The sequence below is a fragment of the Alligator sinensis genome, unplaced genomic scaffold (assembly GCF_000455745.1).
Source record: "Alligator sinensis unplaced genomic scaffold, ASM45574v1 scaffold275_1, whole genome shotgun sequence".
NCBI lineage: Eukaryota > Metazoa > Chordata > Crocodylia > Alligatoridae > Alligator > Alligator sinensis.
The window spans coordinates 13,882-41,864 of record NW_005843542.1 but is presented as its reverse complement, the minus strand read 5'-3'; the positions used below and the strand labels follow the sequence as shown (position 1 = coordinate 41,864).

The 27,983-nt window shown below is 45.1% G+C and overlaps 1 protein-coding gene across 1 annotated transcript in view; it reads right to left on the bottom strand.

Annotated features, from left to right (window-relative positions):
• The window catches only part of LOC102375194 (butyrophilin subfamily 1 member A1-like), a 35,757-nt gene that overhangs the window by 4,458 nt on the left and 3,316 nt on the right, over positions 1 to 27,983 (bottom strand). Inside the window, exons 2-8 of the mRNA XM_025195513.1 lie at positions 27,205 to 27,540; positions 25,275 to 25,556; positions 19,745 to 19,849; positions 19,431 to 19,451; positions 8,918 to 8,938; positions 3,793 to 3,813; positions 1,822 to 1,848 (exon numbers count right to left, since the gene is read on the bottom strand). Coding sequence (XP_025051298.1) covers positions 1,822 to 1,848; positions 3,793 to 3,813; positions 8,918 to 8,938; positions 19,431 to 19,451; positions 19,745 to 19,849; positions 25,275 to 25,556; positions 27,205 to 27,540 — 813 coding nt within the window. The remainder of the gene's footprint in view (positions 1 to 1,821; positions 1,849 to 3,792; positions 3,814 to 8,917; positions 8,939 to 19,430; positions 19,452 to 19,744; positions 19,850 to 25,274; positions 25,557 to 27,204; positions 27,541 to 27,983) is intronic.

Below are 27,983 nucleotides of genomic sequence, written 5' to 3'. Positions count from 1 at the left end.
GCCTGGGCCAGGAAGAAGGGCAGCCATTATCCATGCGGTCATCCAGGTGAATCTGACCCTGGCTCTCTCCTCATCACCGCATGCTGCAAGAGTGCCCTGCCTCCAGAGGAAACAACAAGCTCCTCTGGATGATGCGAGTGAGTAACCTACTCGAGATCCGATCAGATATTTAGCTTCAGTAACTCAGATGCGTGTTGAAACGGCTACCTCAGCCACCCTGGTTTGCTCTATGGGATTCCTTTGATATTCCTGTAAGATTTCTATGATATTGCTCTACCTTTTACCCTATTTCCGCCCTACCCCTGTAATCAATAAAGTTCTCCTTTGTGACCGGTGTGGAGACTTATTGAGGGGTGGGTCTAAATTATGCCAAGGAGGCCCCTTAGGTCGGTGGACTAAGGGAGGCCTCCTAATCAGCCCCTGACTTGGGGAAGTGCCCCAAGTGCCTGTATTGGGTCTAGGACCCATTGGACGATCAGGCCTGTGTTTTCCAAGGTGCGCAGAGCCAGAAGTGAGTCCAGAGCCTTGGATGGTGGCAGCGGGAACCCCAGGCTAGCGGGTGTGCTCCAGGGAAGGGGTCGGCCGGACAGGAGGCACCCTAAGGGAGGCACTCGGAGCCTGGACGGTGGTCGGGAGCAGGGAGGTGGGCGGCTCAACGCAGGAGCGCCCCCTACTGGCCCGCCACAGTCACCATGCTTAAATAGCAGGGGCAAAACATTATTGGCTCTGGGTACAATGTTCAGAACTATCCAAATGACTTAGGCATGTATGAGTCTAAGACCAAACAAAAGCCTCCCATCAAATTGTGCCCGTATCATTACTGGCCTACAGGCCTCTCTGTCAGGCTCCTATTACCTCTTTTGACCAACCTCTACTTGCACCTGCCAGGCTGTAGACAGGATAGATGCTTCTTCTAGGTGAGTAATTCTTTGCAAAAGCCAAAAGCACAGGAGATTCTCAATGTGTGAGTGATTTAATGTATTCTTACCATGTACCCATCTCCTGGAGAGCCATGTAGCAGAAAGATTTTAGACTCATTATGGACAAAGGTCTAGGCTAGAACACAGGGCCTTATCCATTCCTGGGCAGCTGCAGCCAACTCACTGAGACAGACCCAGCTAGCTTGTGCTCTGCCTCCCGGCTCCACAGCTCTATCTCTTTTGACTGTTCAGAGCCCAGTTTCAGAACGAGTGCCCACAACAATGTGGGGTAATGCAAGAACTGTGCTATGTAAAGAGATTTGAATCCTGTTGGGGCAAAGGGCACCGAGAACCCAGATTTCCAGTTTCCTGAACAACTGTCCTAGGCAGTCAAATGTTGGAGCTAAAATACAAAAGCACCACCCCGTCTTGTGCAGTTTAACACTTGCTAGTCGCACATTCCTGCCACCTACGTTTTCAAGCTTTTAACACCATACACATCCAGGAGGGACATGTATATGTAGCAGTGCACCTTTGTAGCCAACATAGCTTGCTTCGCATGCTTAGACTACACATGTACATGTACCTGTCCAGGATGCCAGGGGAAATACACTGTCATCTATGCAAAAGGGACCCTTTTGGCACTCAAGTGATTAAAAACCTGCCATTTATACTCACAAAGGGAAATAGAAATTGCTGTGTGTGCAGTGGGGACTGCTAGGTTCCTCCAAAAAAAATGTGGCCATAGGAGGTTTTGAATCCTTTGACCTAAGTTAAAAGCACTTCCCTCCACAAAACGTTAGGGAGGCCTAAACATTTGACCAGAAAGGAAAAAGGGAACTGAAATCACAGGGAAAGAAAAGAGAGCATTGACCATTGATTCAATATGAGCTTTCATTACCTCGACAGGCCACAGCTTTTCTCCACTCTGGAAGAAAGAGAAATAGGGGTGAGAAGTTATCTGAGCAAATGTAGCTGTAAAAGGAGTCTTGGATGAGGAGCATCTGGCTCAAGGAAATGCCAGAAAAGACAAAAGTGATGCTGGACATAAATGAGGCAACATGTGGCAGGACTAGGTGGGACACTGACCTTTCATGTCATTAAATCCATAAATCCATTAACTCTCTCATCCAACAGGGTGATATCAAATGTCTAGATACTGTTTGACCACTTGCTAAGTTGCAGTGACCAGGGAGCCTCAGTATCCAAAGACGCCACTGATTTGGAGCTGCTGTACCATTTCCTGGGAGAAGGCCTGGCTCCAGAGATACTCCCATTATTGCCATCTAGGCTGGATTACTAGTAGTCACTCTCTCTGAACTGACCAAGAAGTTTCTGGTTGGTCCAGAATACAGCTGCCGATTTTCTCTATGCTATAGGGCACCTTGTACATGAAGCACATATTTAGATCCCTCCACTGATTCCCAGCCATCTTATGATGCCATCTTACACCCTTGTTCCTAATCTTCCAACTAATTAACCCATGTATCTCCAGTTACCTTTCTGTGAACCACTACAACTGCTGTAAGGCCATGGGAGACGAGCATCACACAGCCCAGAAAGAAGTGTCTGAGAGCTATGGACAAAACACCCCTAGCCAAGGGCATCTTGGTGTTACTCCCAGTTTTATGTTCCAACAGGCCTTTTCCAGTATGGAGAAAATGAATCCTACAGCTAGATGGATAAATTTTATACCATGGAAAAAGTTATATTGTACACAGACAAAAACTCACCAAGTTCTTGTTGAAGGTCTCCTGGATTGAAAAAAAACAAACCATAAATTAAATGCTTCTCACAGAAGATTAGCAATCCCAGCCTTCCTTCTGTGCAAAGTATTACAGAGCCCATTTATCCAGGCTACAGAGGAACTAACGAGATGCTGGCTCTTTTTATAGCCCATGGGAGGGTCTTTGTAGAGTCAAATGCAGGGATTTCTGAGCAAGGAGCCTTGTTTCTACTGCCTTCAGAGAAGGAGGATTTCAGGGACATTTTTAACAAGACTGTACCATGAATCTAAATGACATTTCTCCACTAATTTCCTGTTTTTAGGATAAAATAATCTGCAAGACAGGAAAACTTACAAACAACTTTAAACAAAGAGGAAGCACTGCTAACAAACTCACATGAAGACCTTCCTTTCCATTTACAGGAAGCACAAATGCCCCTTGGCGTCCCTTTTTTGGAACCTATAGCACCCGATGAATTATACCCTTTGCCAAGATACACTTTTGATAATATTTTATCATCTCCCAGTACCTATACACAGAATTACAGTCAAGAAATTAACACTGGTATTTCATGGGATTTCCAAGCTGATGTTGTCCCTTTATGACTATAATTAATAAAATAACACCTAACCAGTTCATGAGTGTAACTCTGGTACTTTGTGTTCTGCGTGACAACCTCTCTGTGGTGCTTATCTGCATACCACTACTAGTATGCAGGTCCAACTGCTTAGAATTGCATCCTTTTTCGACTATCCCCATTGATGTGCATGGCCAAGAGAGTGGGATCTCGATCGTGTTTATTTGATTGTTCTAACTTGGTTTTATCTGCTTTTTAACAGTTTCATTTTAAGAGATCGGGTGAATGAAGTCTTTGTGCATGGGCCCTGCCTTTCGAACTTGTGAAATTTATAAGACCTCTGTGAACCACTACAACTGCTGTAAGGCCACGGGATACAAACATCACACAGCCCAGAAAGAAGTGTCTGAGAGCTATGGACAAAACACCCCTAGCCAAGGGCATCTTGGTGTTATTTCGTTTTATGTTCCAACAGAGCTTTTCCAGTATGGAGAAAATGAATCCTACAGCTAGATGGATAAATTTTATACCATGGAAAAGGTTATATTGTACACAGACAAAAACTCACCAAGTTCTTGTTGAAGGTCTCCTGGATTAAGAAAAAATACAGAAATTAAGTGCTTCTCATACAGAAGATTAGTAATCCCAGCCTTCCTTCTGTGCAAAGTATTACAGAGCCCATTTATTCAGGCTACAGAGGAATTAATGAGCTGCTGGTTCTTTTTCTAGCCCATGGGAGGGTCTTTGTAGGGTCAAATGCAGGGATTTCTGAGCAAGGAGCCTTGTTCCTGCTGCCTTCAGAGAAGGAGGATTTTGGGGACATGTTTAACAAGACTGTACCATGAATCTAACTGACGTATCTCCACTGATTTCCTGTTTTTAGGATAAACTAATCTGCAAGATGTGAGAATTTATAAACAAACTTTAAACAAAGAGGAAGCACTGCTAACAAACTCACATGAAGACCTTCCTTTCCATTTACAGGAAGCACAAATGCCCCTTGGCGTCCCTTTTTTGGAACCTATAGCACCCGATGAATTATACCCTTTGCCAAGATACACTTTTGATAATATTTTATCATCTCCCAGTACCTATACACAGAATTACAGTCAAGAAATTAACACTGGTATTTCATGGGATTTCCAAGCTGATGTTATCCCTTTATGACTATAAATAATAAAATAACACCTAACCACTTCATGAGTGTAACTCGGGTACTTTGTTTTCTGCATGACAACCTCTCTGTGGTGCTTATCTGCGTACCTCTACTAGTATGCAGGTCCAATTGCTTAAAACTGCATCCTTTTTCTGCCTATCCCCATTCATGTGCATGGCTAAGAGAAGTGGGATCTCTTTCGTGTTTATTTGACTGTTCTAACTTAGTTTTATCTGCTTTTTAACAGTTTCATTTTAAAAGAGCAGGTGAAACAAGTTTGTGCTCATGGGCTCTGCCTTTCGAACTTGTGAAATTTATAAGAGCTTTGATGCCATAAAAGAAAAGTGGGTCACAGGCTGCTGAGTAGTCCAGGCTTAGTGTGACTTGTATGACAGCCTAAGGTGGAGGAGCCCTCAGCTCAAGAGCTCCAGGGTAAAACGGGCAAGCTCCAAGTAGGAGTTGTGTCAGGGGATGGCATTGTACTTTACCATCTCTCTGTGCAGAGAGAAGTTGTAATTACTCATAGATCCCTCTAGTGGTTTCAGGCTGGGATCTAGTACCTACTTGTCTCCAAACAACTGACATGCCTCAAATACTAGTAGGTCAGATAGAAACCTGTACTGCCTAGAGTCTAAAGAGTTGAGATGCTTTTTTTGTTGTTGTTGCAGGGAGGGTGTGTGTGGAAATTTTTGTGCTGCAAGTTAAACTCGCTAAATCAGTTCTGACTCAACTGTTCAAAAGTCATCATGCAGCACTACTACCAGCAACCACCCTCCACCCCAGTGTCTTTAGGCCAGGACCTCAGATACTCCAAAATCCATTGGCAGGACTCCTACTTGTAGGCCCAGAGGTCTTGGGGATTTGAATGCCCCCTACACTTGATCTTAGCTAAAAGGCCAAGAAGTGAAGAGTTTATTTTCTCGAGTATGCTCAAGGTCTTGAGGGTTTTTGGTCGTAGCCGTGTTGGTCGAAGGGCCTGGGCAGGCAAGGTTCTTGGAGTAGATGTGATATCTTTCATTAGATCAATTAAGTAGTTGGAAAAAAAGTTCTCAGCAAGCTTTCAGGTGCAGTCACCCTTCTTCAGGCATAGGGACTCTCCGCTGTTCTCTGGGCAAGCTCTACAGCTGAGAAAAGCAGACACACCCAAAAATTTGCTAAGAATTTTTTTCCAACTTCTTACTTGGTCTAATAAAAGATACCGCATCTTTTTATTTTTAAATTTATCCATGTTCAAAGCCAAAACAGACAAATCAAATTCAATATCCATGAGTCAGACCAGAACCAAAAGCGGCCGGGCTACTGGCAAACATCCCCCACCCACCCCTGGGGCTTCAGATGTTTCCAAATCCTTTGACAGGCATCTTACTTTCAGGCCCAAGCCCAGAGCCTTGGGGTTGAGATGCCCCCAAGTTTTGCTTGAACTTATCTATAAGGCCCTCAAAGCAAGCTAGGGAGGAGAATATCATTTCCATAAAGTGAGCTTAAAGCCCTACACCTCGGCAGCACTGACCCACGCCCTAAGAGCAGTTCTCCCCAGGTGCGCTTTGGAAGCACTGCTGTCATGGACACAGATACATGTTTCTCCCCAGCCAGGTGAAGAACAGGCACTGCACTTGATCCGAGCCTTAAGAGGCTTCATCTACTCAAAGACCCTTGCTTGCTGGAGGTCTAGAAGAGCTCAGTGCTTCTGAAACCAAAAGGGAGCAGTGGAGCAGCACCCCTTGCCCACCCCACTAGCGGTGAGCGCTGTTTACTTACAAAGATTACTGGGAAGATTAGATGGTCGGGAGAAGTGATGGCATTGGCAGCAGCAGGGTACTAGCATTAACCCACCTACTTCCAGGACTTAACATTCTTGATGGTTTAACAGAATTACAGCTCCATCCTCCCTTAATGGTACATATACACAAGGGGAAAGTTAGGGACAGGTTAATTAAAGTTAAAAATAGCCACCCAATGTCAAGCAAGTTGGGCAGCGGGGGAATAGTGGGGATCATTATGGGGTTCAGGGGACAGGCAGGCTCAGGGGTGAGTTCCAGGGAGCAAGCATGCTCTACAGGGGTTGCGGTGGAAGGGGGAGGTAGGATGTCCTGGAGGCCTGGGAGGCTGGGGATGAAACCATGCTCCACAGGGAGATCCATATGATTGCGAGGTTAGTGGATTATAAGGGGCATAAAGCGAGGGAGGCATGGTCCTTTGGGTGGATATGGGATATTAGATAGGAGAGTGGGATCCATAGAGTGAATTGGGGAGAAAGATAGGTCTTCAAGGGGGATCAAAGGGATAGGGGAAGAAAGCAGGGTCTGCACAAAGCGGGTTGTGGGGGCAGGAGGATTTGATAGAGTCAGGGGACAGCTGGAGTGTTTGGGGAGGCGTGGGATGTTTGAGAACTCTCTGCCCCTCCAAGACCAAGGGTTACTTTGGCCCCTGATTCCCCACACCCCCAGGAAACCAGCCTTCCTGTTGCACTGACCCCACCCCATAGCCTGACTTACTTCCTCAGCTCTGGGCATGAGTGAACACCTTTAAAACTGCAATGAGAAGCATCTGGTGGGATTGAGGATTTGGTGGGGTTGGGAGGGACTGATTTCTCCACAGTTGGGATGGTCCGTTAGGGGTGGCATAGCCCAGCGGGGTAAAAAAATAGCCTGGTGCCAGGGGGGCAAGAAACTTAAGCTAGATTGGGTGGCAATTGTTTAACATGTTCTAACCTCCGTTTACTTCCCTAAATATGTGTATGTACCCTAAATGCGTCACATCCAGGGGGGCTTGGGCATGCCAGGAAAGTAATTCAAGGGCATAACATTTTCAACATTATGTCTTAAGTGGAATGATGTATACGGTTAATAGTTGATATTGCACTCCCTGGCTGCATCTACACATTCGTTAGTGCCCTGTAGTTACTGCCCATTTACTTTAGTCAGTGTTAAAACAGGAACTAAACCAAAGCATAGAAGTGTCACTAGTGCAGAGTACTTCCAGCGCACACATTATAGCTGATGCTAGCATACAATACAATAACTCTACTGCGCATTATTGTAATCGAATAGCTATTACCATGACACACTAATGGATCGTAGAATTAGTCTTGTGCACATTAAGCGTTTCATGAGGGGGGCCGTCCATCATTTGTCATCTGCATGGGGAGTACCTGGCAGCCTACAGCCGGTAAAAGGAGGGAGCTATGCAAGCAGCTGGTGGGAGTGACACTGAGCTGAGTGGCTGACAGGATAGAAGGGAGCTTGGGCGGGGGGGTGGAGGGGTGCTGTTACAGCAAATAAAGTCTGAGGTTTTTACCATTTGACTCACAGATAGAATGAATTGAGATTTGGATGGGTTTCTTGACTTTAGAATCAAGATGAAAGGCATCAAATTCTCCCCTTTCTCTTTTGTGAAATGATTGCATTGTATTAGATGGTGGGGCACAAAATTACCCTAAACCCTACATTTTTAAAGTTAATGGAAGAACTAACAATTTGTCTCAAAAAAACCTTAACACACAAAGACCACTGAGAGGAACTAACTTTTTGACAAAAAAATTATCAGATGAGGGAAAAAGACACTTGCTCATATCCAGTGCCTCTTGGGACTAAGGAGGGAAGACCTTCACGTGGGGATGGGAACCATGGTGAGTGAGAATAGTTTGGACTGTTCCTGCACCTCTCCCATGCTGTAAGCCAGATGTCTGCAAGCCACAGCCTGTGCAGGGATTGGATCTGGCTCAGAGTCAGAGGGCTTCAGCAGCACAGTGGGGTGGGAGCTTTGCCTTTGCCACACCACAGCCAGGCAGCAGGGAGCTTCCCCAAGCCACGCTGTGGCCACGTAGGAGGGAAAAGTGGTGGCAGTGGCAGCAGCTGGGTCCTAGCATTGGCCCACCTCAGACTCAGGCAGGGCTACAGCATAGCTGACTCACTGCATCCTGCCCCTGGAAAAATGTTCCCAACCGCTGGTGTCGGTAGCCTAAACGTGAGAAGTCAAGAGTGCCTAAAATAGGCTGATACCGATTCCTCCCCAGTGAGGTAAAGGGAGAAATTCGGGAGTGTGTAACCCCTGGTTTGTGGCCTTCAGCTACCCAGAAGCTGGACAGCCCGGTAGTTCAAGGACTAGAATTTTTAGACACAAATTTTACTGCTGAAACAAAGGATATGATTGGTTGGGAAGACTGTGCGCAGATATTGTACAAGTGCTGACACTTGCATAGTTTCATGTCCTTAATGTGAAGAGCATGAGGCCTGTGCTTTCTCTGTTTCTTATGTATTATGTGTCTGTGTTTCATTAGTACGTACCTGCTATAAAGAATGGCTAATGGGAAAAAAAGAAACTGCTCCATGAGATCTCTTCCGCCCCAAAGCTCATTATTGCTATTGCTTCTCATGTCTTCATATCACCCTTCCCTACGGATTTCCTCAGCTTTAGTCATGTTCTTCTTAATTACACGTTAATAGCAGACCCAATAATGAAATTAAGCAATCACTCATATGAGAACACAACTTCTTACAAAAAGTCGACCTTTTGGAAGAAGGGTCAGGACACTTACCAATTTCTGCATTCTTGTTCTCTAAACATATGAAAACAAATAGAAATCATTATTAAAAGTCTATTTTGTTACAGCAAATGTAATAGAATACATAAGACTTGTGCTGCTGCATCTTCACTTGCAATGGCTTGTGCAAGCTATGAAAGTCTGCTAGCACATGGCGCCTTTGAACTTTGCTGTGCTGGAGGTTTGGTGTGTGGCAGAGTGCCTACCTGCCTGCCTTTGTTTGGCTGTAGTACAATCTTATTTTACTGCTCTTGGATTTATTACAATACAGTTACTTACTAAATACACTATATTCATTCCCCAGGCATTTACCTTTTATTCTGAAAAGATATATGGTCAGGATTATGAAATTTAACAAACCCACCAGGTTTACTGGATAAATGAAACAAAATATTCTGTAGTGTTTTGCTACCCACGTGAGATTAGAGTTGTGTGTCAAAAGGCAGATACCTATTTCCAGGACTTAATATTCTTGATGTTTTAACAGAATGACCAATCCACCCTCACTTAATGGTACAAATACATGTGTGGGGAGGTTAGGGGCAGATTAGATCAAGTTGAAAAAGGCTATCCGATGTAAAGCAGGTTGCAGGGGGTGGGGGAGACTAGTGGGAAGAACTGTCGGGGTTGGTGGGAAGGGAAGTTTTGGGGAAAGTTCTAGGGAGCAAACAGGGCCTACAGGGGTATTGGGGGAGGGGACAGGCAAGGTCTGGGAGACTTTGGGGGAAAGCAGGTCCACAGAGGGATCTACCAGATCCAAAAGGAAAAGCAGGGTCCTGGCAGGAGAAGGGGAGGGAGGCAGGGCCCTCTTGGCAGATGTGGGAGATTATGAGGAGAAGTGCCATCTCTAGAGTGGACTGGGGAGCAAATTTGGTCTTCAAATTGGGGATCAGAGGGCTTGTGGGGCAAACAGGGTCTGCGGGAAGGGGTTTGAATGGCTCCAGGAGGGTTTGGTAGAATCACGGGGCAGGTGGGGAGTTCCGGCAGGCTTGGGATAATTGGGGTTCTCTGCTCCTCTGAGACCAAGGGTTATATTGGCACCTTATTCCTCTCACCCAAAGGAAACCAGCCCTCATATTGAGCTAACCCTCCACCCCCTGCTCATCCTGACTTGCTTCCTTAGCTCCTGGCATGAGTGAACACCTTTAAAACCAGAAGCAGAAGTGATTGTGGGACTGAAAATTTGGTTTTCTTGGTGGGGGTTGGTTTCTGCACAGCCAGGATTGTCCATTAAGAGGTGGCATGAGGGCCCAAGGGGCTAAAAATAGCCTGGTGCCAGGGGGAAAGTAACAGAAGCACAGCCTGGGCCTGGGGCTGGTTTTGGTAGTCCTGGGACTCTGAAGGAAACCGTACTGCAGGCCAGTTAGGTCCATGTTGTGGGACCCAATCTAGACTAGACTGCCTCAGTTGTACACTAACATTAGATGGGGCTGGCAATTTTTAGACCAATCTAATCTTCCTGAACCTCTGTACAGTTAGCACTTAGATAGACTGAAATTGGGCTCTAAGTGGAAGGTCTGCACATGGGCAAGCTAAGCTAGATCTGGTGCCCCTTCTTTAACATGATATAGTCTCCCTAAACCTCCCCGAATGTCTATATGTGCCCTAAAATTGCAACATCCAGGGAGACTCTTGCATGCCAGGTAAGTAATTCAAGGGCATAAAATTCTCAGCATTACGTCTTAAGTGGAATAATGTATACGTTTCAAAGTTGATATTGCACTCCCTGGCTGAGTCTATGCATTTATTACAACTGCGTACCTACTGCCCATTACTCTAGTAAATGTAAAAACAGAAACTAAACTAAAGCGCACAATACTCAATAGTGCAGAGTAGCGCTGGCACACACTTTTTAGGAGATTCTAGCATGCAGAAGACTAATTCTACTGCACATTATTGTAATCGCATGGCTATTACCATGATACACTAAGGGACCATAGAATTGGTTTTGTGTGCATTAAGTGTTTCATGAGGGGGGCTTTCCATTGTGTGTCATCTGCACGGGGAGTACGGGGCAGCCTACAGCCAGGAAAAGGAGGGAGCTCTGCATGCAGCTGTGGGGAGTGACATTGAACTGAACAGCTGAGAGGGTGGACGGGAGCTTGGGCAGGGGGGTGAGCTTCCCAGCACAGTGTGCCACCTTCAGCTCTGCCACCCCTGGACCTGCATCCCTCTGCTGCCTGGAAGTTGGACAGCCTTGCTGTTATAGGAACATGCTTTCTAGAAATGAAATATATTTATGGGACAAAGGGCTGTGATTGATTATATGACCCCTGGCCCCAGATATTGTACAACTGATGACGCTTTGATATGTTCATGCCCTTCTCTGAAGAGCAAGAGCTTGTGCTTTCTCCCTCACTTGGATGTTCTGTGTCAGTATGCTAGTAGGATGTAAGTACTAAAATTGTGAGATCTGCAAAGAAACTGCATTGTGAGATCTTTTCCACCCCAAAGCTGTTTATTGATGGATTATCACATCTTCATGCCATCCTTTCCTGTGCATTTTTCAGATTTAGTTACAACATTTTTAACTACATTGGAAAAACCACCCAGAAAATAATATTAATCAAGTAGGAAATCCCTTCTTTTACAAGAATGGTCTGCACATGGGCAAGCTAAGCTAGATCTGGTGCTCATTCTTTTACATGCTCGAACCTCCCTTAACCTCCCCAAATGTCTATATGTGCCCTAAAAGTGCCACATCCAGGGAGACTCTGACATTCCAGGGAAGTAATTCAAGGGCATAAAAATCTCAACATTATGCCTTAAGTGGAATGATGTATACTTTTCACAGTTGATATTGCACTCCCTGGCTGAGTCTACACATTCATTAGTGCCATGTAGTTACCGCCCATTTACTTCAGTAAATGTAAAAACAGGAGCTAAACCAAACCCAAAACTGTCACTAGTGCAGAGTAGCGTCGGCACACGGGTAATAGCAGCATGCAGAAGACTAATTCAACTGCACATTATTGTATTCACATGTCTATCACCATGATACGCTAAGGGAGCATAGAATTGGTTTTGTGTGCATTAAGTGTTTCATGAGGGGGGCTTTCCATTGTGTGTCATCTGCACGGGGAGTACGGGGCAGCCTACAGCCAGGAAAAGGAGGGAGCTCTGCATGCAGCTGTGGGGAGTGACATTGAGCTGAACAGCTGAGAGGGTGGACGGGAGCTTGGGCAGGGGGGCATGCTTTCCAGTACAGTGTGCCACCTTCAGCTCTGCCACCCCTGGACCTGCATCCCTCTGCTGCCTGGAAGTTGGACAGCCTTGCTGTTATAGGAACATGCTTTCTAGAAATGAAATATATTTATGGGACAAAGGGCTGTGATTGATTATATGACCCCTGGCCCCAGATATTGTACAACTGATGACGCTTTGATATGTTCATGCCCTTCTCTGAAGAGCAAGAGCTTGTGCTTTCTCCCTCACTTGGATGTTCTGTGTCAGTATGCTAGTAGGATGTAAGTACTAAAATTGTGAGATCTGCAAAGAAACTGCATTGTGAGATCTTTTCCACCCCAAAGCTGTATGTATTGATGGATTATCACATCTTCATGCCATCCTTTCCTGTGCATTTTTCAGGTTTAGTTACAACATTTTTAACTACATTGGAAAAACCACCCAGAAAATAATATTAATCAAGTAGGAAATCCCTTCTTTTACAAGAAGAAAATAACCCTACCTTTTGGAAGAAGAAAGATAGCACTTACCAATTTCAGACTTCTGTTTCACTAAACAAAATCAAATAGAAATCATTACTAACAAGACCATCTGTTACAGCAAATAAAGCAATGAATTCTTATGGGTGAAATTCACCGGTGGTTTGAAGATGTGTAGGAGGTTTTCTGACATTTGCATGGTTTCCTGTCCTTAATGTGAAGAGCACGTGGTTGTGCTTTCTCTGTTTCTTATGTATTATGTGTCTCTATTTCATTAGTATGTAACTACTATACTGAATGGCTAATGGAAAAAAGGGAAACTGCACTGTGAGATCTCTTCCACCCCAATGCTCTCTATTTCAATGCTTGTCACATCTTCATATCACCCTTCCCTACAAATTTTCTCAGCTTTAGTCATGTCCTTTTTAATTACATAGTAATAGCTTCCGCAGTAATGAATTTAGCAATCATTCGTATGGGAACACAACTTCCAACAAAAAATCGACCTTTTGGAACAAGGGTCAGGACACTTACCAATTTCTGCATTCTTGGTCTCTAAACAAATAAAAACAAATAGAAATCATTATTAAAGGCCTACTTTGTTACAGCAAATGTAACAGAATACGTAAGGCTTGTGCTGCTGCATCTTCACCTGCAATGGCTTGTGCAAGCTACACAAGACCACTGGCACACATAGCCATTGCACTTTGCTGTGCTGGAGGTTTGGTGTGTGGCTAGGTGCCTGCTTGCCAGCCTTTATTTGGCTGTAGTACAATCTTATCCTTCTGATCTTGGATTTATTAGAAGACAGTTACTTACTAACTACACTATATTAATTCCCCAGGTGTTTACCTTTTATTCTGAAGAGATATATGGTCAGGATTATGAAAATTAACAAACCCATCCGGTGTACTGAATAAATTAAACAAAATATTCTGTAGTGTTTTACTACCCACGTGAGATTAGAGTTGTGTGTCAAAGAGCAGAAATCTATTTCCAGGATTTAAGATTCTTGATGGTTTACCAAAATGACCACTCCACCCTTCCTTAATGGTGCAAATACACATGTGGGGAGGTTAGGGGCAGGTTAGATCAAGTGGAAAATGGCCCTCAATTATAAAGCAGGTTGTGGGGGGTGAAGGGACACTAGTGGGAACAAGTGTTGGGGTCATGGGGCAAGGGGCCTTTGGGTGGGCTCCAGGGAGCAGACAGCAGCTACAGGGGTATTGTGGGGAGGGGGCAGGCAAGGTCTGCAGGGGGTCTGGGAGACTGTGGGGGAACACAGGTCCACAGAAGGATCTACAAGATGGTAACAAAAAGCGGGGTCCAGGCACGAGAAGGGGAGGGACGCAGGGTCTCTGGGCGGATATGGGAGATTAAAAAGATGAGTGACATGTCTAGAGTGGATTGGGGAGCAAATTTGATTTTCAGATTGGGGATCAGAGGGTTCACGGGGCAAACAGGGTCTGCGGGAAGGGGTTTGAATGGCTCCAGGAGGGTTTGGTAGAATCAGGGTCAGGTGGGGAGTTCGGGTAGGACTGGGATGCTTGGATGCTCTCTGCTCCTCTGAGACCAAGGATTATGTTGGCCCCTTCTTCCTCACACTCCAAGGAAACCAACCCCCGCAACCACCCCACTGAGCCAACCCCGACCTGCCGCTCATCCTAACTTGCTTCCTTAGCTCCTGGCACAAGTGAACACTTTTAAAACCGGAAGCAAAAGTGTCTGGTGGGATTGGGGTTTTGGTCAGCTTGGTGGGGGTTGGTTTCTCCACAGGTGGGTTTGTCTATTTAGGGCTGGCGTGAGAGCCCAAGGGACTAAAAATAGCCTGGTCCCAGGGGTCAAGTCACAAAAGCACAGCCGTGGGCCTGGGCTGGTTTTGGTAGTCCTGGGACTCTGCTGGGAAACGTACAGCAGGCCAGTTAGGTCAGTGTTGTGGGACGCAATCTAGACTAGGCTGCCTCAGAGATACACTAACGTTAGATGGGGTCGGTCATTTTTAGACCAATCTAGTCTTCCTGAACCTCTGTACACTTCGCACTTAGACAGACTGAAATAGGGCTCTAAGTGGATGGTCTGCACATGGGCAAGCTAAGCTAGATCTGGTGCTCATTCTTTTACATGCTCGAACCTCCCTTAACCTCCCCAAATGTCTATATGTGCCCTAAAAGTGCCACATCCAGGGAGACTCTGACATTCCAGGGAAGTAATTCAAGGGCATAAAAATCTCAACATTATGCCTTAAGTGGAATGATGTATACTTTTCACAGTTGATATTGCACTCCCTGGCTGAGTCTACACATTCATTAGTGCCATGTAGTTACCGCCCATTTACTTCAGTAAATGTAAAAACAGGAGCTAAACCAAACCCAAAACTGTCACTAGTGCAGAGTAGCGTCGGCACACGGGTAATAGCAGCATGCAGAAGACTAATTCAACTGCACATTATTGTATTCACATGTCTATCACCATGATACGCTAAGGGAGCATAGAATTGGTTTTGTGTGCATTAAGTGTTTCATGAGGGGGGCTTTCCATTGTGTGTCATCTGCACGGGGAGTACGGGGCAGCCTACAGCCAGGAAAAGGAGGGAGCTCTGCATGCAGCTGTGGGGAGTGACATTGAACTGAACAGCTGAGAGGGTGGACGGGAGCTTGGGCAGGGGGGCATGCTTTCCAGTACAGTGTGCCACCTTCAGCTCTGCCACCCCTGGACCTGCATCCCTCTGCTGCCTGGAAGTTGTACAGCCTTGCTGTTATAGGAACATGCTTTCTAGAACTGAAATATATTTATGGGACAAAGGGCTGTGATTGATTATATGACCCCTGGCCCCAGATTCGGTACAACTGATGACGCTACGATAGGTTCTTGCCCTTCTCTGAAGAGGAAAAGCTGATGCTTTCTCCCTTACTTGGATGTTCTGTGTCAGTATGCCAGTAGGATGTAAGAACTAATATAATGACTCATGGCCATAAGAGCAACTGCATTGTGAGATCATTTCCACCCCAAAGCTGTATGTATTGATGGATTATCACATCTTCATGCCGTCCTTTCCTGTGCATTTTTCAGGTTTAGTTACAACATTTTTAACTACATTGGAAGAACCAACCAGGAAATAATATTAAGCAAGTAGGAAATTCCTTATTTTACAAGCAGAAAAATACCTGACCTTTTGGAAGAAGAAAGATAGCACTTACCAATTTCAGACTTCTGTTTCACTAAACAAAATCAAATAGAAATCATTACTAACAAGATCATCTGTTACAGCAAATAAAGCAATGAATTCTTACGGGTGAAATTCACCGGTGGTTTGAAGATGTGCGGCAGGTTTTCTGACACTTGCATAGTTTCATGTCCTTAATGTGAAGAGCACGAGGTTGTGCTTTCTCTGTTTCTTATGTATTATGTGTCTGTATTTCATTAGTACGTAACTACTATAAAGAAGGGCTAATGGGAAAAAGGGAAACTGCTCCGTGAGATCTCTCCCACCCCTAAGCTCTCTATTTCTATTTCTTTTCACATTTCCATATCCCCCTTCTCTACAAATTTTCTCAGCTTTTGTCATGTCCTTCTAAATTACATACTGAGAGCATCCGCAGTAATGAATTTAGCAATCACTCGTATGGAAACACAACTTCTTTCAAAAAATCTACCTTTTGGAACAAGGGTCAGGACACTTACCAATTTCTGCATTCTTGGTCTCTAAACAAATAAAAACAAATAGAAATCATTATTAAAGGCTTACTTTGTTACAGCAAATGTAACAGAATACGTAAGGCTTGTGCCGCTGCATCTTCACCTGCAATGGCTTGTGCAAGCTACACAAGTCCGCTAGCACACGTCGCCATTGCACTTTGCTGTGCTAGAGGATTTGTGTGTGGCTAGGTGCCTGCCTGCCAGCCTTTATTTGGCTGTAGTACAGTCTTATCCTTCTGATCATGGATTTATTAGATGACAGATACTTAGTAACTACACTATATTCATTCCCCAGGCATTTCCTGTTATTCTGAAGAGATATATGGCCAGGATTATGAAAATTAACAAACCCGTTTGGTTTACTGAATAAATGAAACAAAATATTCTGTAGGGTTTTACTACCCACGTGAGATTAGAGCTATGTGTCAAAAGGCAGTAACCTATTTCCAGACCTGAATATTCTTGTTTTTTTATCAAAATGATCACTCCACCCTCCCTTCATGGTAGAAATACACATGTGGGGAGGTTAGGGGCAGGTAAGATCGAGTTGAAAATGGCTATCTGATGTAAAGCAGGTTGCGGGGCATGGGGCAGACTAGTGGGAAGACCTGTTGGGGTCATGGGGCAGGAGCCCCTTTGAGTGGTTTCCAGGGAGCAGACTTCAGCTACAGGGGTATTGTGGGGAGGGGGCAAGCAAGGTCTGCAGGAGGTCTGGAAGACTATGGGGGAAAGCAGGTCCACAGAGGGATCTACAAGATGGTAACACAAAGTGCGGTCCAGGCAGGAGAAGGGGAGGGATGCAGGGTCCAATGGGCGGATATGGGAGATTAAAAAGAGGAGTGACTTCCCTAGAGTGGATCGGAGAGCAAATTTGGTTTACAGATTGGGGATCAGAGGGTTCACGGGTCAAACAAGATCTCCAGGAAGGGGTTTGAATGGCTCCAGGAGGGTTGGTAACATCAGGGTGGCAGGTGGGGAGTTCAGGTAGACTTGGATGTATGGGTGCTCTCTGCTGCTCTGAGACCAAGGGTTATTTTGGCCCCTTATTCCTCACACCCGAAGGAAACCAGCCCCGCCACACACACACACTGAGCCTACCCTCCACCCCCCGCTCACCCTGACTTGCTTCCTAATATCCTGGCACAAGTGAACACCTTTAAAACCGGAATCAGAAGTACCTGGTGGGATTGGGGATTTGGTCAGCTTGGTGGGGGTTGGTTTCTCCACAGGCGAGTTTGTCTATTTAGGGCTGGCGTGAGAGCCCAAAGGAGTAAAAATAGCCTGGTGCCTGGGGGCTAGTCACAAAAGCACACCCCTGGGCCTGGGGTCTGGGGCTGTTTTTGCCAGTACTTGGACTCTGCTGGAAACCGTACAGCAGGCCAGTTGGGTCCGTGTTGTGGGAACCAGTCTAGACTAGACTGCCTCAGAGGTACACTAATGCTAGATGGGGTCAGCCATTTTTAGACAAGTCTAAGCTTCCTGAACCTCTGTACACTTCGCACATAGACAGACTGAAATAGGGCTCTAAGTGGACGGTCTGCGCATGGGCAAGCTAAGCTACATCTGGTGCCCATTCTTTTACATGCTCGAACCTCCCTTAACCTCCCCAAATGTCTATGTGTGCCCTAAAAGTGCCACATCCAGGGAGACTCTGGCTTGCCAGGAAAGAAATTCATATGGCATAAAAATCTCAACATTATGTCTTAAGTGGCATGATGTATACTTTTCATAGTTGATATTGCACTCCCTGGCTGAGTCTACACATTCATTAGTGCCATGTAGTTACTGTCCATTTACTTTAGTAAATGAAAAAACAGGAGCTAAACCAAAGCCAAAATGTCAGTAGTGCAGAGTATCGCCGGTGCATGGGTGATACTAGCATGCAGAAAGCTAATGCTACTGCGCATTATTGTAATCGCATGGCTATCACCATGACACGCCATGATACCATAGAATTGGTCTTGTGTGCATTAAGTGTTTCATGATGGGAACTTTCCATTGTGTGTCATCTGCACGGGGAGTACGGGGCAGCCTACAGCCAGGAAAATGAGGGAGCTCTGCATGCAGCTGTGGGGAGTGACATTGAGCCATTCAATTTAAAGCCAGTTGCGGGGGATGAGGGAGGCAAGTGGGAGGATCTGTCAGGGTCGGTGGGCAGGGGAGTTTTGAGGAGGGTTCCAGGGATCAAGCAGGGTCTATCGGGATATTGTGGGGAGGGGGCAGGCAAGGTCTGCGGGAGGTCTGGGAAACTATGGGGGAAAGCAGGTCCACAGAGGGATTTTAGGATCATAAGGAAAAGCATGGTTCAGGAGGCAGAAGGGGAGGGAGACAGGGCCCTCTGGGCCGATTTGGGAGATTAAAAGGAGAAGTGACATCCCCAGAGTGTGTCGGGGAACAAGTTTGGTCTTCAACGTGGAGATCAGAATGATTTCATGGCAAATAGTGTCTGCAAGAAGAGGTTTGGGCGGATCCAGGCGGGTTTGGTAGAATCATTGGGTGCTCTTTGCTCCTCTGAGACCAAGGGTGATAGTGGTCCCTCATTCCTCGCACCCCCAGCAAACCAGCCTTCCCATTGAGCCAACCCCTGCCCTTCCCCCTCCCTGCGCACATCCTGACTTACTTCCTGAGCTGCTGGCTAAAGAGGTCCTAAAAAGGGCAGGTAGATATTCCCCCCTCTGAAGCAAAGGGAGAAATTACATGTGTAGTCCCAGGTTTGTGGCTCCCAGCTACCCAGAATCTGGACAACTTGAATTTCGAGGACTAGACTTTTTATGCATGAAATGTACACCTGGAAGAAAAGGATGTGATCGATTGGGAAAATTGTGTGCAGATATTCTACAACTGCTGACACTTGGATAGTTTCATATCCTTAATGTAAAGAGCAAGAGGCTGTGGTTTCTCTGTTTGCTATGTATTATGTGTCTGTATTTCATTAGTATGTGGCTACTATAAAGAAAGGAGAATGGGAAAAAGGGAACTGCATTGTGAGATCTCTTCCACCCCAAAGCTCTATATTTTTATTGCCTGTCATTTCTTCATATTACCCTTTCCGATGAATTTTCTCATCTTAAAGAACGCAATCACTCTTATGGGAACCTACTTTGTCCCAAGTATTGTCCTTTTGGAAGAAGAGGAATGAGACTTACCGATTTCTGCATTCTTTTTCTCTAAACAAATAAAGACAAATACAAATCACTATGAAGAGTATATTTTGTTATAGAAGATGTAAGAGAATACAATAAAATATGTGCTGCTGCATCTTCACCTGCAATGGCTTGTGTCAACTACACATTTCTGCTAGCACACGTCCCAGTTGCACTTTGCTGTGCTGAAAGCTTGGTGTGTGGCAGCATGCCTACCTGCCTGCCTTTGTTTGCTGCAGGAAAATCTTATTCTTATACAATTTGTTATATTATAATAAAATTAATTTCTAACTACAGTTTATTCCTTCAGTGTTTACCTTTTATTCTGAAGAGATATATGGTCAGGATTATTAAGCTGGACAACACCACCAGGATCACACACAGTGCCACCATCCAGGGATTCACGCTTGGAAAAAAGAAAGCTGAAAAACAAGGTGCCAGGGGCATGTTTTATATTGTAACTTGTGACCAACATGAAATATATTTATTCCAAGGAAATACACGCATAGCTCCCCACTAGAATTTCCTGAGATGCAAATGACAATAGCAAATCTGAGCAGCATACAAAGATTAAAAACTGGATTTAATAACCAAGAAACTGACTTTGGCACTAATTTATCTGTGAATAAGCAGCAAACAATGTCTCCCAGATTTAAATCCTGTTTCACCTCATGACTAAGTGGCCATAAAGAAGCCACTGCAAATTTGGCACTTGTGCAGCATTTGGATTCCAGTTCTATCTGTAATGGAAGAGGAGCACCCTTTATAGAAACCTGCTAGAAACAAAATAAAACTTTAAATCCTCCTCTGTCTTTTACAGCACTGAAGAACTGCTACATATAGTTCTATTGTGAGTAAAGTTATGGGATCTATAATTACATATATGCTCCAGTATCTATACAGCCATAATACAGCGTACTCAGAGGGAAAGTCTACAGCAACCACAATTATATATCTACACTGTGCATAAATGCAAAAAATCACACCTCCGGAGTTGTGTGCCAAGTGGTCCTCCATTCACAAAAGCCAGATAAAGTATACTGCTTAAAAAAAGTTCTGTTTTTCCAGTCACCTTCTTCAGGAGACATAAATAAGGAACCTTTGTACCTAAACAGTTGTCTAGCATCTTTCCCATGTTGGTTCAGTAAAAGATACCACCAAAGCCCCCTGCACTTCTCCCAGACTATTAGGACCATTATTTCTACCAACCCTGCTATAGCTTTTAGTTATCATAGGTGTACGTCTTGTTCAGATGGGTCCAGAAGGAATCCCAAAACGCAAACAGGACCAGATCCACTAGAGAATAGAGGACTTAGGAACCTACAAAAGAGGTGCTGCAACACATTACTTCTAGGCTACTGGCCCATGGGGTGTGATCCAAAACAGACTCCTAGCACCTTCAATCCATAGGGATTTTAGCAACCACAGAATGGGATCCCAAAACTCACATGCTGAGCAGGGCACTGCAAGCAAGAGGAATGAGTGAGCAGTAGCACCGGGATTTTAGGACAGATGCCTGCAAGGATTCTTTGGAAGAAATAAGACAGGCCACTACAGGAAGAGCCACCTGTTATATGCCAGCCCTATATTCAGAGCATTCACCAAGGAAGTGAGATCGAGTTTCTGTACCTACCTTGGTCTGGATTCAAACCCTCCCCTCTGACAACGCAGAATGTTTCCTAACCAGCAAGATGAAGGTTTAGAGATGGGGTTTGAGTGGCAATATTACCATGTTGCAATATATTGCAGGGAAATTCAATGCATTATTTATAAAGCACACTCCTGGAACCTCTCTGATGGAAACAATGAGGTGCACAAATTTGAATTAGACTTGTAAGAAAGCATTTTTTCAGTGCAAAAAGTTTAAATGGTAATTAAACAATTTTTATTCCCACAGAGAATAACTATTCTAATACAATAAAAGCCTTGTCTGTGGGTCTGTCTGTCCATAATGCTCTGGGCCAACTGTGCATGTGCTGCCAAGGGGGCAGGAGGCAATTGCCTGCACGGCCCAGGCTGCAAAGGCCTACGTTCTCGCCACTGCTAGGGAAGTTTGTGGCAGTGGTGAACATGCCCCAGCCCTGAGCAGCAGGGTTGCCCCTGCTTCCCTGCCTGAGGGCAAAGGGAGAGATCATGGTTGCAGCAACCCCCTGCCACCCAGCTCCGCCATCCCTCAGAGCAGCCAGAGGAGAGGGGAGGAAGGGAGCAGGGAGGCAGGCAGACCCAGAGCAGTGGGGAGTGGGTTGCATCTGATGCATTTGGGGGTAGGGGACAGTGGGATCAAACCGGATGTGGTTGGGGGGTAGTAGGGTCACACAGGATGTGGTTGCACCTGATGCAGTGGGTGGCGCAGAGAATTGGGGGTTGCCCCCAACCTGGCAGGGGGTGGTGCGGGGAGGAAAGTCACACCTGACATGGCGGAGTGGGAAGGGCAGCGAGGTCGCACTCAACATGCTGAGGGGGCGGCATTAGGGTCACACAGGATGTGGAGAGGTGGGCAGCGGTGGGGCAGGGGGAAGTGGGGTCACACCTGAGGCGGCAGCGGGGAGGAGTTGGATGAGGGTAGTGGGGGAACAGGAGGGTGTGAGGCTGGACGTAGGGCTCCGTCCCTGCCAGCCCCCACTGCTATTCTTGGCAGGCAATTTGCTAGTATCAGTCCAAGCACCTTTAAACCATAACCTTATGCAGGCTAAAGGCAAGGTGGTACAACTTTTCTATGTATCATTCGGTCAGAGGACATTTTTACATATACTGCAGGGCGGGGGGGTGTCAAAACTGCAGGCATGTTAGTCCCTGCTGAGGCCACAAATCCTGCCAAGTGTCAAGGAGATAGGTGCAGGGTTTTGGGGGAAACTGTATGTCTAGATGTGGACAAGCAAAACTCATGACTTGAGTGACTGTGTGTGTGTAAGGCGCAGTAGGGTGAAAGCTGCAGGCCTGCTAGCCCCTGCTGAGGCCACAAAGCCTGCCAGATGTCAAGGAGATCGGTGCAGGGGGGCTCGACGGCTGACAGGCAAAACTCATGACAGGGTTGCTTGTGCAACTGACTGTGTCTGTCTTGGGGCAGAGGGGGCTGAAAACTGCAGGCCTTCTAGCCCCTGTTGCAGCCACAATGTTGGCTACGAAGGACCAACTCCCAGGAACATCATAAAATTCTAGTTTATCAGATGGATGCAAAAGCCAGATCATAAACCTTGGGGCTGATCCCCACAAACACACACACACTCACAGTAGCTAACTATGAATACTAAGTACCGGTGTCAAGATATACCTACCCCCAAGAGCTGGAGTCCCTGAGTGAATCACGGCTGATTGCATAACACAGTAGCTAGCTACTACAATAACGAGTTAATGAGCAACAATTAACACCTATGAAACCACAGACTAAGGAGAGGAAAGAATCAATATGGAGCCGGGATCTCCTTCAAATTTCACTGTTAAAGGTACAGAAGCCCTGGTTTGAACTAATGAACACTGGAGACCGACTCTTGGGACTGAATACCCCCAGATCGACCACTCCCAGAGCCCTATTAATCACAGCAGTGAATTAAACAAAAGTCATCAACCGACTCCCAAGACTGCATGTACTCATGGACGTGACCCCTGGGGCTGACAACTGCCATCCAGCAGCCACCAAGGAAGACATCCCATGAGGTCAACGACCCCTGGATTGGATAAGCCCGAGAATTGGGGAGTCACCAAATTCTGCCAGAGAGGGGTAAAAGGCAGTGAAGAATGAACCCCAATGGCACCTTCTTTGACCTGACCAGCACCCTGCCTGTCCAGTCAGAAGGACCAGCTTGCAGCCCCCTACTGAAGTGACATTGAGCTGAAAGAAGCCTTGACTGGCCATCGATGGCAGACTGCAGCACTTGGGGATAGGTGCATCTTGACATAGGTGCTTAGTATTCATAGCTAGCTACTGTGAGTGTGTGTGTGTGTGTGTGTGTGAGTGTGTGTGTGTTTGAGGGGATCAGCCCCAAGGTTTATGATCTGACTTTTACATCTATCTAATAAATTAGAAGTTTATGCTGATCGTGCAAGTTGGGCCTTTGTAGCCAACATCTTGTCTGCAGCAGGGGCTAGCAGGCCTGCAGTTTTCACCCACCTCTGCCCCAAGACTGAAACAGTCAGTTGCACAAGCACCCATGTCGTAAGTTTTGCCTGTCACCAGCTAGGCGTGCAGGGCCCCAGAACTGCCCTGCACCTATCTCCTTGACAGCTGGCAGACTTTATGGCCTCAGCAGGGGCTAGCAGGCCTGCAGTTTTAACCCCGCTGTGGCTTCACACATACAAGTGACATGAGTTTTGCTTTCACGATTTTGGGGTGCAGTTTCCCCAACCCCCCTGCATGTATCTCCTTGAAACTTGGTAGAATTCATGCCATTACTAAGGGCTACCATTCCTGCAGGTTTCATCAAAATCAGGCCAGAAATGACAAAGTTATAGGCTGCTATAACTTCCCCATTATAGCCTATCGGCAAAACATCAAAACAGGGTTGAAATGGCGAAACGTTTCGAATTGCCTCATTTTGTTTCGAGGTTGTTTTGACCATATCTATTTCATGTTTATTTTTCTGTTTCAACCTCGAAACGAGTTGAAACAACATCAAAACAAAACTGGAAGCAACATTTTGCACAGCCCTATTCTCTAGCCCAGCCCCCTGCCTGAGGTAGGACCTTCTATATCCAAATTGTCCTGTACAAACCCATTGTCTAGTCTGTTAGAAAACCTATAGTCAACCCTGACCAGTGCCGCAGCAACAAGTGTGCCTGTGAGTGCACAAAGCAGCAGGAGCCACACTTCCCCATCCCTGCACCCCCAAAATGAGCTGCTCATGGATCTGTCCCATGCTGCACCCTGGGAGGGCAGCACCTGTTGGCCCCCTTCACTTCAGCACCCAGGGTGATCTCCCGGCTCACCCCCATCTGGCTACGGTGTTGACCCTAACTCAACTACAAGACATAACACCCTAAACTGCATTAGATAAAACAGGCCGGGGAGGGGGTGGGGAGCGGAGTGACAGCTAATGTCTTACTGCTCTGAGGTTTGTTTAAATTATGCTTAGAGACCCAAGGAAGAGGGCCATGCCCCGCTACTACAGATGAAGAGAAATCCCAAACAGTCCATACCAATCTAACCAGGGGATAAAAATCCTTGACTCCAAATATATCAATTTGTTTGACCTTAGGCAAGACCCCAGGATTTTGGGTTGTGGGTTATGCCCCCGAAGGAATGCTTGAGCCCCAGTCAAAATCCCCAGCAAAGGCAAATATATAGATTTATGCCCTGAATCAGTGAACTCAATGAGTGTGTAGGCAAGGGCAAAATGCCTCTGGAGCACAACTGCTACTGAAAAGACCATTAAAAAAATTAGTTCCCCTTGTAACTACTTTTAAAACTATATTTAAAAAACTACTTCTTGTAAAAGTACTCTTACAAGAGGAGCAACAACACACAACTTAGTTTTCATTTTTTTATGACAAATAATGAACAATGATTCAGTGCAGTAAAAGGCCTTAAAGAGTTCAGAAATAAATCAATACCAATAGATAGATGCTGTGAAAATACCTATTAAAAATTCACTGAGGCAAACCTCAGACTATAGAAATATCCTGCACTGATGTTTTGAGTGACTGTCTCTGCCAGGAAAAAAATGAGTTTTTTTAAGGTAAAATTTCAGAAATTTGACTGAGATAAAATCAAGATTCTGATTAACTGCATATACACAGTTAAATGAATTTCTATCAGGACCCTGTGGAAATGCTAGCCATGTTTGTGTTTACCCCATATTTCACTTGGTTTCCAGACCAGGTGGTTCACTGCAGGGTTTACCAGGAACTGACCTGATATATGAATTGCTGATTCCTTCTCTCGGTCGAGGAGGCTGTTCCTGATCCAACAGGACAAGTTCTGGTTTGAATCTTCCTTTATGACAGCAGAAATTTTTGTTTCAAACAGGCCATTTTCTTTTTGGGATTTTATTTCAGAAAGTGATGGTATATGATGCCGATGGGAATTTCTCCACAGCACTTGGGGCTCTGGGTACCACCCAGCTGATCGACACATCACCAGGATCCCTCCATTCTGGTAATCCTCCACTGAGATGATAGGATTAGAGCCTAAACCTAGAAGAAAATTGGTAATTTTTAATATTTCTTAAATTCATGAGCCAATTTTATAAAGGACTGTGGAAATGTTATTCCTGCTATAAAGACTTCCTGGGTATAGCAGAGCAAGGAATACTTTCTATTAACAACTACAGAAATTAGATATTCCTGGATGTGATAGCTGAGAGATTTTATCATCAAAAGTCACTGAGCCAATAAGAAATTATGGTAATTCAGATTGGATTTTGGTAGGTAATGAGGGCATTATAAAAGACTGTAGGCTTCAAACATGGTCATGGACTGAAACACCACAGTATGAAGTGCAGACTCTGGACCCAGCAGAAGCCTAAGTTATTAAGCTTGCGTTCTAGCCATCATCAAAGTGGAGCTAGTTAGAATCCTACTACATGACAGGGTGCTTCTTTGTTGCCTGAATATGGCAAGGCAGAAATGAATAATTATTTGTTGCCACTAAAGATAATTTTCTGCCACTAACGATTATTTTTCAAATTGATTACATTATATCTTTTTTTTATAGTAATAATAAATGTAACCAGATTTATTCATCATTTTATAATACATATTTGTGTTCAAGTCTCTACGATGTAAAAACAAAGCTGCCTCACCAATACAAACTCTAAACAAGGTGAAAGGAAGGGGATAAGCAATCTTCCCCTCCCAGAAGTGTATATTTCATGGGAACATAAATCCTAACTAATTGATATCTTCCAAATCCATAGGACAACTGGTTCAGTGCACTTCCAAAAGTTTCCATGAAACAAAGAAAACTGAATAAAAACAAATGAGAGAATAGCTCATATATATTAGAAAAAGCCATTTATAAATATAGGGTAAGGCTAGAGGGAAAAGGGGAGGAAGAGCTCCACGCCCCCCATCCCGCCTTAACTGAGTGTTGATATTTAAAGGCATTGTAGCTGTACATTAATTCCATATCTAAGCTTGCAAAATAGGTCATAATCATAGACAGGCTAAAATCTTGTCACTCTAGAGGTCAAATATTTCTGAGGTTTTCCTAAGACGGGCTGCTCATGCAAAATAATCTTGGGAACTGACTGATTACAAATTGACAGGGTTCAAATTAAATGGAAAAATAAACAAAATCAGGACTGTAACTGAGGTTTGGGATTTCAAAAGAGGAAAAATTGATTTTAACAAAATGAATTAGTTGCTAAAGTCAACTGAGGTAAAATTGAAATACAGGGCATTTTTAGACATGCAAGGGGTACTGGGTACTTTGAAAAGCGCCTGGTGCAGCACCACATGTAGTTGTATAAGTGGCAAAATGCACGTCAGCACTGAGAAAATGGCTGTGACATGCTTTTGAACTAAAACATATAGAAGGTGTTTTAGGTCCAAAACTTGCCACCACCATCTTCTGCGTGCTGATGAAAATTTCACCCCTTATACAAGTGCATGCGGTATACAACACAGTTCTCATCAGCTCACAAGCAGAGCAGAGTCGATTAATCGAGTCCGGTGTGAAGTGGCAGATCTCCAGCACATCGCAGGACAAAAAGATACATGTATAAATGCCCGTAGTTTCTAATTGTAAAATATTTGATATACAAGTTACATGAAGTTGGCATATTAGGAAAGAGAAAAAGCCTGAAAACCATGCAGAGATAAACTGAGACAAGTCACTGACCTGCTACCTTCAGTTCTATTACAGCTTCTTCATAAGTAATACCATCCTCAACAAGGCATTTGTATTGCCCCTCATCTGAAGGCCTGATATTGAGAATTGTCAGGGAAACATTTCCATCTGTGATGCCATCTTTCCAAAACGCTGTCCTTCTCTCATATTCTGGCAACTGTCGTCCAAACTGATCTTTCCCATCACGGTACAGATGCACATAATTTGTGAACTCAGACCGGAACCACCTCACTTGCATGTTCTCAGCGCTCATGCTGGGGGACAGGTGGCATGGTAATACAATCTCTTCCCCCACAATGGCAGTGATTGGCTGATCAGGTCCAACAACTGTAAACAGGGCTGTAAAAGGTACCAAGAAACACCCCAAAATAAGTTGAGAAGTAAAAAGAGAAATCCAAAATTCTCAGCAAAAAGGTGGATACTAGGTCTGTGCGAGTAGGCAGCTATTCAATCTGGCTTTGGATTTGGCCGCTTCAGATGCCAGGGATCCAATCCAGAGCTCCGGACCGGGGTCCCACTTCGATCTGGCTGAAGTGGCTCCGAAGCTTCGGAGCCACCTCGAAGATCTGGCCATAGGATATAATGGGGAATCAATTAAATATCTATAACTTTGTTGTTTTTTGTCTTATTTGGATTAAACTTGCAGGAGTGGTAGCCTCTGCTTAGAGCATGAAGTCTACCAAGTTTCAAGTGTCACAACCCAAGGGTGTGATTTTGTGTGTGTGCGCTTCGGCACTGCTAAATTATTTCCCGCCACAAGGAGCTTTCTT